Below are 17386 nucleotides of genomic sequence, written 5' to 3' on the forward strand. Positions count from 1 at the left end.
CCACCATAGTGAGAGTGTGGTGATTGTGAGTGTTTGTTGAGTCTTGTGTGAGTCTTGTAAAGTCAAGTTCAATCAGGAAACTTCAGAGGATTACTTGGGAAAAAGTTTGAGATAAGTATTTATACTTATTTTTTTTTAAGTTTTATTTTGTAAACTTAGTTTTTAATATATATATATATATATATATCATGTTTTTGCCCCAGGACATGGACACAGAATATATCACGATGTCGGCTGCGATCGAGAGCTCGAGCTCTGCAAGGGCTTACAATGAAGATTTCCTTCGCATTTGACTCTACCGCTCGAAGGAGAGGGGCTCGCAACTCGTTTCGTCGACTCGTAGACTCTCGCTCCCGTCTGCGTCTGCGTCGGCACCGTCGGTCGTAGATTCTGCGTTGGCGTGCATCTGGAGTCTGCGTCGTTTCGACGCTGCAAGCCCAACGTTTCTTTCTTGTTGTTTTAACCTTATGTTTCGATGTTTCTTCTTTTCGATCGTCTGCGCCCGTGCTTCTCTCCGGCCCGACATCGTGCTTCCCGACACAGTGTCGTTTTGTCTGCTTCTCGCTGTAGGTGATCGTCGGCACCTCCTCTTGCTCTGATGGCTCTTCCTTCTTTTTTGGCTGAACCCGCAAAGGTCTCCTTTGCCCACGTCGTGGGTAACCCTTTGATGGAGTCCGCGGTGGTATTCCCCTTAAGCTATAAGGATTATCGCGATGGTACAGATGATTGCGTTTTTCTTAAGAACTGAAGTAAGAAAGGTGGAGAAACAACAATTTTTTTTCCTGACAGAAAAATTAACATTTGCTATTATTGAAAAATTTCAGTGGAGGCACCACCTATGGATGTTATCGGAAAAAGTATTGATGATCTTAAACTAGTAGGCAAGTGGAAAGTGAAACTCATGGATGGGAGACATATGTTGATTCAACTAACAGTGGCTAAAGACTACACCCAAATTTTCTCTAAGAAATATCTTAATATCGCAGACAAATAAATGAAGTTACTCAAGTGGTCTCTTGATTTTGACCATAATCATGAAACTCCCACAGTACTAGTATGGTTTAGTCTACCTGGTCTCAAATTACATTTTTTTCACCATCAGATTCTCTACTCTATTAGGGCCATACTTGGGGATCTTTTGAAGCTAGATCTGCCTATTTTTTAACCTAATCAGACCTTCGGTGGCCAGAATACTTGTGGAAAGGGATATTACTTTAATTGATGTTACTAAAGTCTGGCTGGGCACAACCCATAATGGATATTGACAATAAATCGTCATGGAACACAAACCCCCATATTGTACTCACTGTAAGATGTTTGGGCATATCCTTGATAAATGCCATAAGTTCCATCCTAATTTGAAAGCTAAGGTTCAAGTGAATAAGGATGGGTCTAACCTCACTGCTCTGGACATTTTAGTTACACCTGGGGAGGATACTGTTGCCCCTGTGCCCCCCCTCCCTCCGAGGACACTTCTGTTACTGTGAGTGATGTGATGCTGACACCTTCAAACCCCATAGAAAACAATACAGATGGACTATTATCTACAAAGGACAGTGTTTAGATTAATAATCAGGAGAATCTCGCAGCTCCTCCCAGCTCTCCTTCTTCAGTAATTATTTGGTGTAAAGGCAACTCATACTTCACATATACTAGAACCTATTGTGGGTACTACGGCTGGTAATTTTTCTGCTTCAGCTCTACCACCTCGTCAAACTGATTCTTCGGATGAGGAATGAAAGGTTTACACTTTCAGGGGGAAGAAAAAGAATGGAGATCTACTTGAGCTCAGGAGTCTTATGGATGATACTTTGGTTACGTCGGGTAATGGTACGCACCTTACCGATGTGTTAGCTGGATCCCTTCGGAGAACTAGAGCCAGAGGCAAAACAAGATTGGATGACCCTCATTTTTCAGCGCGCGGGTGGTTTTGGGCTTTTTTATTTTTATATGTACCCCTTTTTAACTTTTTTGGGTGTGTTGTATTTTGTGGGTTGGGTGCTTATTTTTAGGCCCACTAATACAACAGATCTGTATCTTTTTATATATATATATATTTTGTAATTTTATATTTAACCTGTTCTTAGGTTGCATTGGCTCTCGTGAATGTAATTTTGATCTTATCCTGCTGAGTGTCCTATCAGTCTGAATTTCTACAAACTCTTGACATCTCTCTTCACTTTAAGTGTATCTATGGGTAGTTTGTGTTTTGCCCACCAAACTAAGAAAAGTATTTATGGTTTGTGTCCAGGCACTAAGACCGAGTCTTCTGCTCCCACCATTCCTTTTTTTACATTTCTGTATCTTCATATCTAAATAAAAATTTATAAATAGGATTTCCTTGTGAAATCAAGAAAGACACATGCACTTATATTGGTAATTTGGTTTGAATTTTATCGCAATTTGGGCCTTCGAATTTTATCGCAGCAAGAAAGATGCATAGGAATCTTCTCATCATCATGTCAAAAAATGGGCGTAATGAGGCACCTATATGAAAAATTATGCAAGTAAAATAGGATTTCCATGCTACTTCAAGAACAATGCATGATGGTACTTAAAAGTTGTGGCGACCTTGCTTTTTCATTATAGTTATCTTTGAGGCAATGAAATGACACGTATTATGAGCTAGTGACTACGATATGCAATAGAAAAACAATCTTTTTTTTTGTTCTTTATTTTTTCTTCTTTTCTTCACATTGTACTTTTTTTTTTCTTAATTTTTTGTTTAGAGAGGGAAGGAGAGAGAGAGAGTGGAGTAGAGTCAGAGAAGAGATGAAGATTGGGAGAGAAATAGGGTTTGATGGCAGTAAAGGGTTTACAAAGGATTTGACTAAATGCTTGCCAAATTATAGGGATGTCAAAAATTGACCCACTACGTCAACCGAACTTGGTGCTGACTCGAAAAATTGGGGGTTTAGGCTGACCTGATTAATTTTTTAGTCGAGTTTTAGTTAAAAATTCCATCACATTAATTTTTTTTTTAGTTGGGTTTGAGTGGAGCCGTTAACTTGAAAGTGACTCTTCAAACCAAAATTGACCTAAATTTTGACTTGAAATTGACCCAAACAGCTCTTATGCTTAGGGCTGTCAAAAAAGCTAGTTGTTCGCGAACAGTTCGTGTTTGACTCTCTAGGGAGCTCGTGTTTGATTCGTTCGATAAGCAAACTAGACGCACAAACAAAAAATTTTTTTTCGTTCGGTTTATAAATGAACCAAACACGAACAGTCATGTGTTCGATTCTGTTCGAATCGTTATTGTCCGAAATATAATATAATTTGAAATATTTATATATCAAAAATTAAATCATATAAATTGATAATAATAATATATTAATATTAATTGTATAAATATTATATATGTATATAATATAAGTTATATAATTAATATAATAATGATTTATTACTTAATTGTTTTATAATAATGATTTATAGTTTTTTAAAAATTTCAGTTTGAAAATTTGAATGTATATTTCATTTGGAACTTATTTTTAACAATTTTTAATATTATCGTTGGAGAAAAAATATTTTTTTTAATATAAGGATGTTTTTTTTAGTAGTTTGAGAATTAATAATTAAATTTATTATCATTTTAACAATTTAAACAATATAATAAATTTTAAAAGATTTCGAACAATTCAAGCAATTCAAATAATTTCAATAATTTAAACATTTCAAACATTTATAATTAATTTCAAACAACAAACTGAACACGAACAGTAACTTCACGAACAATTTCGAACACGAGTCTATTTCAAACGAACCGAACACTAACATGAGCTCTATTCATTCGTGTTAGGTTCGTTTACACCCCTACTTATGCTTGTATTAGATGGGTTATACGGGTCAGTTTCGGGTCAACTATGCTGGAGGTTGTTCAAATTCAAGTTAGACTTTTTGGCCCATTTAATATCTGGGATTGGTTCGAGTCAAATAATTCTGGATCGGCTCAGTTTTGGTTTAGACCCAAACCTAACCCTCAAACTCTTTTTCTTCAGGCACCATTGGTCCATGGCTTCCCACTGTTCCACACGTTGTTGAATACTTTGATGCTTTTCCCTTCACGGATGCTTTCGTTGTGGATTTTTAACTTCATATGTCAGTAGAAACCGTCGATGGCTTCTACAAAGAACTCCCATGTGTCATCTTCTTCCCCACACACGGTTGCACCTGTCAGTGTCTTATCTAATAAGCTCTTATTATGATTTACTTGCTTCTATGTCCCGAGGTGTTTTCAGTAGGAGCGGAATGGGGGAAGATGGGTGAGAGATTTTAACAAGGAGTGGGGCAAGAATGCATGCAAAATGGGAGGCTGCGGATCGGGTATAGGACGTTTTGATTTTTTTTCCCCCTTTTTTCTTACTAAGATGTTTTTTTTTCCGTTTTTTCTTTAATAAGATGACTGCCCTCTTGCCATCAGCGGAGGCACGGGCATAAGAAGCGGGGTGCGGCTTGGGTAGGCCTCTTTTTTAGGTTTTTTTTTTTTTTTTTCAATTTTAACAGGTCATAACACCTTTTTAAATTTAATTTTCTTTATCCACTTGTTATTAAGCTGATTATTATTTAACTGTTCTTTCTCCGTAACTATCTTATCTTGACCATCTTCCCTTGCTAGTGCTTTGTCCCGCTTTCCTTATGATATGTAATATTATCACTTTTTTTCCTGATTGATTTATTTCCGCATACAATACTTATTTTAAACTTCCAATTTCAGAACATTTCTTCCGCATATGTTTTCAGGTTTTGCTGCAATGAGCTTTCCCTGTTTTTGTAATCAAATGAAAATTTCAAGTAATCGTTATATTCATCTGCCGAAAGCATTATTCTTTTGCATATGCATGCATGTATTGTTTATATTCCATCTTTTTATGTGCAATGATAAACCTTTTTGCATATACATAGTGTATTTAGCTTGTTTTGATATTCTATTATCATATGTAAGTTACTGCCCCTTTGTTCACTCTTGAGAATCGTGCTATCTGTTTGGGCTTGTAATTTGTGCTAGAGTTGTCTTCAATTGCTGAAACATATTTGCTGTTTCATTTACTAATACTAGTGTTATCTTTTAGTAAAGTAAGCCTGGATGCGGTATATCATAAATTTTATGTTTTTCTGTCTTGAATGTGAAATATGGCATACAGAGTTGGATCCTCTCCAACGACCATGGAAATTAGATTTTAAAGTTGTTAAATCCCAGCCATCTTCTAATCTATTTCGGATGACTAGGATTTTTTTAAAAAAAATCAAAATCTTAGTGTTTTTCAAAATGATACTATCATGAATCCCACTATCCAATGCAAACTGGATGATTGGAATTGGAGAACTTTACCATCTAATTACTATGAAAATTGATAGTCGGTGAGGATCTGACTCCATGATATTCTTCAAACCATGATTTAATTTTCAGCTGAAATATAGTGGGTTTTGTAGAAAACATATTTAGAGAGGAATAATTCTCTTTTGTATTATTCACACGTAGGGTACATATATATAGAAAAAACAATCCCTTCTAATTTATGAACTTACCATGTACTAAATTAGGAAAGAAAATTATTCTAACATAGAATAGGAATGGAATAAACTAAGCGTGAGTTTCCTTAGTGGTTCCAATCAAAACCACTAGAATTTCTGAGATTTGCTCTGGGATCTTCTCAGATTTTTTACTCTCCCTCAAACTAGGTTGTAGATGCTGTAGAGACCAAGCTTGATATTGAACTTTGAGAAGGTATGTAAAGGAAAAGCTTTGGTAAACACACCAACAACTTGTTGAAGTGTCGAGATGTAGTTTAGTTGTATGATTCCTTCATTAACATTTTCAGAGATGAAGTGTCTATTAACTTCAATATACCTAGTCCTATCATAATGCACAATATTCTTGACAATACTATTAGGTGCTTGATAGTCATAGAACATCTGTATGGGCCTATTAGTGGTACATCTCAGTTCCCTTTATAATTTTATATTCTTGATCCCCTCAATATTCTGCCTTATCATGATGCACAATATTGTTGACAATAACGATAGGTGCTTGACTATCACCAAACTTCTGTATAGGCCTATTGGTTTTACAAAATTTAATTACTCAACTTTAATGTCGTGACTTCGTTCTTCTCCCTCTACACTGAACATCGACATCTTAAATCTTGTCTAATTAAACCATTATTAATATTTTAATACATATTTATTTTAGATTTTTTTAATTAAAATAAATAATCATTAACATTTACCTAACCCAATCTTGCACAAATATGGATCTCTATCTCCCTCCAATTCAAGACTTTATTCACTTCGATCCTAATATCCAAACACTTACAGTTAGCATTTAAATAATAAATTATTTATATTTTATTCAAAATTCATTAATTATATTATAATATAACCTCATTTTTAGCATTTACATAATAAAATCCTAACTTCCAGCTTGGCTTGGCTTCAAACCATACAGTAAGTCGTTCTCCTCGTTCACACACATTGACACGACACAACGCTAACTTAGATAACCCCAAACAAACTCACAGCAAGTGCCGATGTTGACTTCTCCTTCCTTCAACTAGGTTAGGGTGTCGCCTTCTTTCCTCCTTCCTTCGGTTAGGGCACGACGTCACCTCCCACTATTGCAAGCGGTGACTTTCTTCTCTATCCTTTTCTTTTCCTTTCTCACTCTCGATCTTTTTGCTCTCTTCTCCGCTCTCCCGATTTTGTTGGTTTGATAGGGGCATGTTATTAACAGTGCGTTTGGGGTGGCAGTACGGCGGGGTACCGCAGCTTTTCCTGTTTGACAAAATTTTGTTTTGCTTGCATTCTCAAAAAGTGTGTTTTCCCACCGTACCTGATCACTTGTGGTGGCTGCTAGAAAGTTGTGATCTTTTTCAAAAAAAAAAAAAATTATAATAGCCACCGTAGCTTTTTGAACAGCAGCTTTTTCAGTAGATTCACAAGTGCTTCTTCAAACAACTGCAGCCGCCTCAAACAGACTAATTCGTAATGGTAGAGACACTCCTATTCAAATATTATTGTTTTATTTACTTAAAACTTACAGTTATTACATGAGGATAGCTTCTCATAAGCTGCATACTCCTAAATTTGGATATATGATGCAGCTTTCTTGTCACCAATATCAATAGAGGAGGGGATAACTAGACTCCTCACCCAAAATTTTAAGAGAATGCAAACTCGAGTTTTGGTTTGAACAGTTTTATCCTCACAAATTGTCTTCTGTCCGCTTAAGGTTTTTCTTCTTCTTTGTGTATACACAAAGTTCTTTGTTTTGGATTTCATGTTGGGTTGGTTGGACATTCTTAACCAAGATAGGAGGGCTATGTGGACTAGGTGTGTTGAGACTGTGTAGGTGTCATCAATTATATCCCAAAATTAAAATCCCATTTGAACATCAAATTTGTGTTAGTAGGATTGATTTAAAAAAAAATGTGATATCCATATAATTATCATATTTTATGGTAATAGGAGAGTACCACTTATACCCATTTTTATTGGTGGCATACCCAACAAATATACTCTTCATAGATTTAAGTTCATGTCTTGTGCAATTTTGGGAATGGACGTGAACAAATGATACACACCCAAAGATTTTAACTGGGATAGTAGAAGGTAGTTTTGATGTGAGGATAGGTAACTATCAAAACATGAAGAGGTGTTTTGAGTTGAAGTATCAAGCTAAACATTTGATTAATAAGGTATGTTGCAAGAAGAACTATTTTCTCCTAAAAATATATAGGAACTTTGTAAGACATCATAATTGAGTGGGATATCTCAATGAGATGCATGTTATTTCTCTCAGTTATCTCATTTTATTGTAGGGTATAAATACTTATACTCACACAAATAATTCCATTTTCTGAAATATAAGATCCAAAGATGGAATTGAAATATTCTTTTGCCTTATCAGTTTTGAGGATTTGAATTTTGTATTGGAATTGAGTTTGAATCTTGTTATGGAAGGTTTGAAAATTTTAGATTATTTCAAATTTCTCCTTCATTATGAATACCTAAGTGGTTCTAGTATAATCATCAATAAATGAGACTAATCATCTGATCGCACTTAGGGTTTTCTTCTTTAAAGATTCCTAAATATCACTGTGGATAATGACAAAATGGTGTGTGAGTTTGTACTGGGTTAGAGGATAATTATCTCTAATGTGTTTGCCAAGTTGACAAATCTCACATTAATAAAAACTAAGTTTTTATTGATAAACGAATGAGGATACAACTTAACAACATCATTAAAGTTAGGATGATGCAGACGACAATGTCGTAGCAAGACCTAATTTTCAACAAACGCCGACTCAACAAAAGATGAAAATGAGATCATTTGTGTGTAGAGAGACTTTCCATGAGCAGGTATATGTCTTGGTGCTTTTCAACATTGCTAATCACCTTCCCTGGCTCCATCACCAGAAATTCCCAAGAGTTTACAAGGGAAAGCCGAGAAAGCCTGTTTGGTAAGCCTTCAGGGAAAATTAGGAAGCCTACAAGGAAGATCAATTTCTTGCAAGGAAATTAGGGTGTACCTGCAGGGAAGTGTGTTTTGTTTCCTTTGAAAACAAGGGATTTTAAGGAAAGCTGCAAGGGAAAACCGAGGAAGGCTCTAGAGGGAACCGTTCCAGTAGGGAGATTCGGGTGGACTTGCTAGGAGAGGAGTGTCATTGAAGGAAGCCTGTAGGTGGCGGCGGGCTACAGTTTATCGATAGCATTTTACCGTGTAATTGAAATTTGGTCAAATTGACCGAATTCTAAATTCAGTCAAAATGAATTTAGGAGTGAACATTAAATTCATTAAAACTTTACATTGTGCTTGTACTTCTTCATACCAAAAACATAATTTCCTCAAAATCCCTGTAAATGAATTACAGTACACCACAAGTCCTTCCAACCAAATAGCCCCTAAACTATTCTAGAGTTTCTTTTATTGTCCCAATCAATCCTCCAAGCTCTTCTTAGATTTTCTTCAGTATTTTCTCAGATTTCCACATAGCTGTGGACAATCCAATTTCAGCTGAATTTCATGGTTATTTTAGGCAAAATAGGCCCAAAGGATCTGGTACCTTGGTCTGGGGATTCTAGTCTCTTACGCTGGCGAACAAGTGACTCTGCTGGTCTGCATGTATTTGCGATGCGAGTTGTTGCAAGTCTGCAGGCGCATGGGCAAGCCTATGGGGATGGAATTGCGTTTGGGAATCACACTCAAAATAGTTTATGTTGTTGGTTGGCTTTAAGAACCTAAGCAAGGTAACTAACTACCAAGTCTGTGCGTCTATAATGTATGCGATCATTCTTATAGTACTTTTATATAAAATGGCTTTCATATGTATGGATGTTGTTTGACTATAGGCATATACATTTTAATTTTATTATATTGTGTAAAAATTATTTTATTATGAGTTTTAATTGGCATAATCAAATTTGTGATAATTATTTCTCATTCCGAATTTTGTAGTTCATATAAATTTTATGAAATTCTTATAAATGTTAGAAAATATTGTAGAATCATGATGTGTAATTGGAAGCAGATATAATTATCAAAACAAATACTTTGAAGATGTTCATACCCAGGTTTTAGAAGTTGATTCCAACAGTTATTTGTGAACTTGCAGGTCTCTGGCGATGACTTCAGTTGAAGCAGCTAGCTGGTATGGTGGAAACTTAATTTATGATCAAGACGTACACAGCAATGCCTACAAACATTATGCTGAGCTATGCCAGGTAACTATAGGAGATTTATCTGATTGATCTGTTGAGATTTCTCATCACTGACTTTTGGCTTATGAATTTGGTTTAGCATATGATTGATTGAATTTTTTATAGTTATACTACTCGTAGCATACCACGTACCTGGATTTTCAATTAAAGCTTAACAAAGTAGTTTATTTTCATTTTGTCCTGTCATTTGAAGGACATAAATGGCTCTGCTACACTATACATTTGACAGAAAAGAGTGTGATTTGTTTAGTGCATAAGTTCTAATTCAATAAATAGGATGCAATGGAGAAAAAAGGATTCTTGTAGCTGACCCCACGTAGTGGGATTAAGGCTTTGTTGTTGTTGTTGTATAAGTTCTAATACAATAAACCTATTGGTCTTTGACTTGCTTTTATCATTTTATGACTAGTCATTCTAGTAGTCAAGAGTCTGTACTATAGGTCTGTGATATGGGTACTTTTGTTTTGACCTGACCTAATAGCTTAAAATTAACCAATTAGGAACTGCGGTCGGATGGTGCTAATCTTTAATTTACTTTTTCATAGATTTTCAAAACTTCTAATATATATAAAAGTCACTAAAAATCATAAAATGCACTACATAGAAATCAAAACATCTAGAAATAACTCATTGTCTGTAGACATCTCAAACCAACATATTATAGTATATCACTACCCAGAAGAAAATAATATAAATAAACTACAATCATAATACCTATCAGCAGTAGTACTCCTATAAACTAAATCCATCATGTTAGAAATTTCAATCTATAAGTTTTTGTTTACTAAAAAAAAACAATTAAATTCAACAATTAGTTTACCATAACTTAGTGAGCAACTACAAACTACTATCTTAATGTGGATTAAATTTATATGCAACTGCCATGCATGAATGACCAAAAAAATACAGTTCATTAATTTATCAAACTATAAGCTTTCATTTTAAATTTAACCATTCTCATTTCAATTTAAATATTTACTCCTTTTTTAACCTCTTTAAGAAGTTATATCAGGATTACCGTCGTAACTTAAGGCTTTCTCAAAATTATATGCATAGGAACCCAAAAAAAATTGCACCCGAATCTACACTTTTACGTTTTTTTTATTTTCTTTATTGTGCATAGTTACATTGCATCCCCTGACAGTACTATTTGGGGTAATGTTGTATGACTTGAGCTTTTACCTTTCATTTTTTTAAATTACCTTCTTTTAAAGATAATGAACAATTAGTTTCCCTTATTATCAGTTCATTTCATTCATTTCAATGATTTTTTTGCTTTACAATGTGCATCGATGCAGGGCTCACCTGCTGATTGGAAAGGTGCTAAACCGATTCAGAATAAGGCCGCAACGGCCAATCAACCCTAGGTCTGGGTTAGGCCTTCATGTAAGGGGAGGGGGCTCCCTCTTATAGTTATCTACCACAATATATATATATATTATTTTCCTTGTTTAGGGTTCAATTTTTTGCTTCTAATTTTTCTGTCGTTGGCATTTTTTTCTCTTGTTAGGGTTGTATCCGAGGACAGATGGTGCTCCTATATCCTGCTCCAATGTAATGATTACCTTCATTTCTCTCCTTCGCCTAACTGTCCTACTTGTTGTCGCATCTCCCTCCAGCCTTCATGTTTGTTGCCGCAACTCCTTTCCAACCTTCTATTATTTGTTGTTGCCACTCCAGCCTTTTACTGCTTGTTGTGGCACCTCACCAGCAAACTTATATGTTGTCCAGCCGCAGCCCACCACCTTTTTGTTCTTACCCTAGGGTGTCGTTTATGTTTGGCTTGTTTTGTTCTTGTTTTAAGAGTTTTTGTTGTAATCCTTCTAAATTCCAACAATAGTATTTGCATTTATGTTGTAATTTGGGTTAACTCCAATATCAAATGGTATCAGTGTTAGCCTAACCCTAATCATATCCCAGTTTCCTAGTATCTGCCATATCCATGTCACATTCACCAAAACATTTCTTTCATACCCTTAAACTCAAATGCCCTTTTCCAATTCCCAAATCCTAGTCATGCCACCAAGGAGGCACATGTTGGTACGTACTTAGGAAGAGATACATTGAGAAATCCGTCAACTTTAGCAGAGACTTATAGAGACTCTTGACGGGACCCAGGGAAGATTACCCCCGACTGTGATATGGAGAGTTGAAGGGGAGAAAGGGATGATGATTTGAATTTCTTCCATAGAGAGAATTTCAATGATGAGGAGGACAGACCATAGGGATTAGGAATTCATTGTCAAAGGAGGTCAAAAGTGAAGAAAACATATGGAGGACAGAGATTTCAGAATAAAAGTGGATCTACTGGAATTCGATGGGGCTATAGATTCAGACGATTTCATCGAATGGCTGCAATCGGTTGAGAGAAGCTTGGAGTACAAAGAAGTGCCATAAGATAAGAGGTGAAGCTTGCGGTCATTAAAATGAAAAAGCGTCTCCATGTGGTGGGAAAATTTGCAGAGGCAAAGAAAGAGAGGTTAGTGAGAAGATTATCAGGTGGTAGAAGATGAGGAAGAACTTGCAGGGAGAATACCTAACGTCTCATTAGCGTTATGATATGTTTAGGAGACTCCAACTACAACAAAGAGGCCTATCAGTGGAGTCCACGACACAGTTTGATTAGTTGCAGATGAAGTGTGAGCTGATCGAGCTTAAGGAACATACAATAGCCCGATATCTGGGGGTGCATGAAGCCCGCTATTAGCAACATTGTGCAACTGCAGCCTTATTAGTCATTGAGAGATGTTCAGGCCTTAGTTTTGAAGGTGAAAAGACAGTATAAACAAAGCAGACAAGAAACTGATTGGAAAGGTTCTAAACCGATTTAGCATGAGGTTGCAGGGATCGATTGGCCCTTGGTCTGGGTTAGGGCTTCCGCCTAAGGGGAGAGGCCTCCCCCTCCTAGTTATTTACTACTAGATATATATTATTATTCTTTGTTTAGGGTTCAGTTTTTTGCTTCTAACTTTTCTGTCGTCAACGTTTTTTACCTTGCTAGGGTTGTATCCGAGGTCAGATGGTGCTCATGTATCTTGCTCCAAGGTAGTGATTTCCTTCATTTCTCTCCCCATTCTGCTTGCTGCCGCAACCCTTTCTAGTCTTCTCGCTTGCAACTCCTTCCAGCCTTCTACTATTTGTTGTCGCTACCCATCCAGCCTTTTACTGTTTGTTGTGGCACCTCAACTAGCCATATATGTTGTCCAGTTGCAACCCACTACCTTTTCGTTCTTACCCTAGGGTGTCGTTTGTGTTTGGGTCATTTTGTTCTTGTTTTAAGAGATTTTGTTGTAATCCTTCTAAATTTCAATAATAATGTTTGCATCTACGTTGTAATTTGGGTTAAGTCCAATATTAATTGGTATTAGAGTTAGCCTAACCCTAATCTTATCATAGGTTTCTTAGTATTCCGCCGTACTCATGGCACATTCACCAAAAAATTTATCATATTCTCAAATTTCCTTTTCCAATTTCCAAACCTTAGCCATGCCACTAAGGAGACACATGTTGAAACTTATCTAGGAAGAGATACAGTGAGAGATTTTATATATATATATATATATGTATATGTATTATATATATAATTTATCATTTTTTAAAAATAATTATATACTCTAAAAATTTATCATATTTTAAAAAATAAAATCCTATAAATCATAATCTGATATTCAGATTCGCCTCTTAGCTTATATTAAATTTTGTAATTTCGTATTTATCTTCAGGTTCGTCTCTTAGCTTAAATTTTTGTATATTTCTTTTAAATTTATTTTCTTTTAATGAAACATAGTTTTTAGGAGTGAAATCTCGCATATTGCCTTTCAATCTGAATTTTTTATGGATGAGATATTTATTGCCTTTCAATCTGAATTTTTTATGGATGAGATATGATATTATGGTTTTATTATGAGCTGTGTTTTGGTTATTTTGCATTTGTGTTGTGATTCATACAAGTTTAAACATTAATTTCATATAGGTTTAAATTTTTGAAAGATTTTGATAAATTCAAACAATACAAATAAATTTGTAAGATTTCAAATTCGAACAATTCAAACATTTCAAACATATTTTAAATAAATCAAACCAAACACGAACAGTAACTTCACGAATAATTTCAAACACGAGTCTATTTCAAACACACGTAATTTTAAACGAACCGAACACGAACACAAGCTCTGTTCATTCGTTTTCGGTTCGTTTACACTCCTACTTGGAGCCCGCTATTAGCCAAGTTGTGCAATTAGTCACTAAGAGATTCCAGACCTTAGTTTTGAAGGTGAAAGATAGTATAAACAAAGCAGACAACAACCCTCCTTCAGACAACCACCTTCAGTCACAACTACTAACAAAGGTACACTGGTAGGAGTTGGGAAGATCGGATAGGGAAGTGACTAGACAGATCTGAGTGGAAAGAAACTCGAAAAGGGTAACTCGCCCAATAAGGTGCCTACCAACAAATGAAAAGGGTAACTCTCCCAATAAAGTGCCTACCAGCAGATGTTTTAGGTGTCACGACTACAGACAGCGTCCAACTGCCTCATGTGTCGAGTTGTTTCATTCACGGAGCAAGGCATCGTCGAGAAAGTGAAGGAAGAGGAAGCACAGGAGGATCCGAAGGAGGAACTTCAACTATAGGGAGATGAGGGAGAGATGTTAGCCAACAAGAGAGTCCTGTAGACTGAGCTGAAGAAGGATCATTCATGGATGAGATGGTATTGTTCGCACCAAGTGTACGGTGAAATGAAATGTCCGCAATCTGATTATCGATGGTGGGAGCTGTAAGAATGTAGATCTACTCTGTTGGTAAAAAACTGAAGTTGGTCACACAGAAGCATTCTCAATCATACTCTCTTGTTTGGTTTAAAAGGAGAAACGTGATATGTGTAAATCAACAATTCTTAGTTTAGTTTTTATTTGGAGATCAGCTACGAGAGCAGGTGTGGTGCAACGTGGTACCTGTAAAAACTTGCCATATTTTTTTTGGGAGGCCATGATAATTTGACTGTAATACCCAACACAATGGGTTCAAGAACACTTATGCATTCAAAAAGGATGGAAGATTCATCATTCTTTTGCCCTTCAAGCGCGTGAGAGGAGTGGACATCATAAAGGAGACACTAGTCCCAAAAGCCACATTGATGCGGTCGGTATGAGAGTCCAACGGTAATGGCTTTGGTTCTATTAGAGGGAATTGAGGAGGTTGAGATACCGACATGCATACAACTCTTGCTTTGTGACTTCCAGGATGTGATGACCGACAATCCTCCAGAGGGATTGCCACCACTGTGGGACATTCAACACATCATAAATCTCATAGCGGGATCAGTGTTACCAAATCGGCTTGCCTATAGATTGAGACCTGCTGAGTACAAGGAGTTGTAATGATATATACATGATCTCATCGCGAGAGCTTTGATCAGAGAGAGTACCAGCTCTTGTGATGTCTCTGCCTTGATGGTACCCAAGAAAGATGAATTTTGGATGATGTGCATTGACAGTTGGGCCATCAACAAGATTGCAGTAAAATACAGGTTCCACATACTTCGCCCGGACGATCTATTTGATTAGTTGCACGGAGTCATTGTCTTTTCCAAGATCGACTTACGCTCCTCTGTCGCACCTGGTGCCACTAGATTCGGATGTGGCTAGGGGATGAGCGGAAAATCGTTTTCAAGACCTGCGATAGATTATATGAGTGGACAGTTATGCCTTTCAGATTGTTCAATGCGCCCAGCACGTTCATCAAATTTCTGAATCAAGTGTTTTGGGCTCACATTGCGAAGTCCATGATAGGATATTTTGATGATATTCTGGTATATAACAGATGAGAGCAACAATTACAACACTTGAGAATGTTTTTCAAGGTTTTGCAATCAGAGAGATTGTACGCCCATCCGAAGAAGTGCCACTTTCTGACGGCACATATATGTTTTTTGGGCTATATTATGTCTAGTGCAGGCTTTTAGATGGATCCCACAAAGATCGAGACCATTATGAGATGGGCTGCACCTCAGTCTTTTACTGAGTTGAGACAATTTATGTGGCTAACATCATTCTATAGGTGATTCATTAAAAGCTTTAGCATTATTACAAACCCTGACCGAACTCTTAAAAAGGGAGAAATTCTAGTGACATCACATATATGCTTTTTGGGTTAAATTGTATAGTGCATACATCTAGATGGAACCCACAAAGATCGAGGCTATTGTTGGTTGGGTTGCACCTTAGTGTTTTACTGAGTCGATACAGTTTATGGGACTAACAATATTTTCTAGGCGATTCATCAAGAGCTTTAGTGCTATCACAACCTTCTGACCGGACTCTTGAAAAGCGAGAAATTCCAGTGGAGAAATGTAGCTTAGGACTGTTTCAATACACTGAAGGAGAAGGTGACTAAAGCAACATTATTGGCATTATCAGACTAATCAGTTATTCGAGGTGGAGTGTGATCCAATGTAAGGATTGGGGCAGTACCGAGCCAGGGAGGCCACCCCGTAACATTTTTTAGTGGGAATTTGAACGATTTTACGAGGAATTATTCAATGTACGACAGAGTTCTACGCGATTGCGAGAGCTCTTAATCATTGGAGTCACTACGTACTGACGAGCGAGTTAACTTTATTCACGAATTATGAGGCATTGAAATTCTTGAACGGTCAGAACAAACTGATGGGTCGGCACACATCTTCGATGGAGTTTTTGGCATTGTTCTAATTCGTGCTCAAGCAAAATGTGAGAAGTCAGAACTGAGTAGTGGATGCACTGAGCCACTGTCACTTGATCACTCTTTTGTAGACTCGAGTTGTAGACTTTGAGGTAGTAAAGAAGTTATACGAGATGGACTAAGATCAAAGAGGGATCTGGGAGTAGTATTAAGAGAATCCTACCGAGCAGTATCACAGGGTTGATGGTTACCCGTTCCACCGAAATAAGTTGTGTATTCTGAGACGTTTGCTGAGAATATCCGTTATTCAGGAAAGCAGTAGTGGAGGATTTACAGAACATGTTGGCATGTATATGACTCGCACTCATGAGAAAATATTTTTTTTTTTGCCCTAAATGACTAGAGATGTGGATCGGCACATCAGACAATGTCATTCATCATGTGGCTAAAATAAGAGGATAAATGCATAACTATACACTCCATTATCAGTTTCAGAGGCCCTGTGTATGAATGTTAGCACCGACTTTGTGGTGGATCTTCTTAGAACAAAGTAGAACAAGGATTCTAGGGTGATTGTGGTGGACATTCTCGGACATGATGCACTTCGTACTCTGTCACCAGATGCTAGATGCATCACATGTGAGCTATTTGTATTTTAGAGAGGTGGTGAGACTACACAGGATGCCCATGACCATCTCTTTTGGCAGAGATGTCAAGTTTTTTAGTCACTTCTAGAGGACCCTACGGGGTGGCACTAAACTTCAATTTAGTTCATCGGCTTACTCTCAGACGAACGGTAAGAGGGATGTGTTGAACAGGAGTCTGGGGAACCTTCTAAGCTGTTGTGGGAAAGAATATTAAGCAGTGTGATTTGATTCTAGCCTAAACCAAATTTACTTGCAACAAATTCTTGAGTTAGACGATAGGAGATGCCTTATTTGAGGTTGTGTACAAGCGCAGCCCTCTCACTCCACTTAAATTGACACCACTCTTTCTAACATCATATATTAG

The 17386-nt window shown here is 36.7% G+C and overlaps 1 protein-coding gene across 1 annotated transcript in view; it reads left to right on the plus strand.

Annotated features, from left to right (window-relative positions):
- The window catches only part of LOC110030794 (phosphoinositide phosphatase SAC1), a 108754-nt gene that overhangs the window by 77681 nt on the left and 13687 nt on the right, over positions 1–17386 (plus strand). The window contains exon 15 of the mRNA XM_020733713.1: positions 9609–9717. Coding sequence (XP_020589372.1) covers positions 9609–9717 — 109 coding nt within the window. The remainder of the gene's footprint in view (positions 1–9608; positions 9718–17386) is intronic.

This window comes from Phalaenopsis equestris, unplaced genomic scaffold (assembly GCF_001263595.1).
Source record: "Phalaenopsis equestris unplaced genomic scaffold, ASM126359v1 Scaffold000761, whole genome shotgun sequence".
Classification (NCBI taxonomy): Eukaryota; Viridiplantae; Streptophyta; class Magnoliopsida; order Asparagales; family Orchidaceae; genus Phalaenopsis; species Phalaenopsis equestris.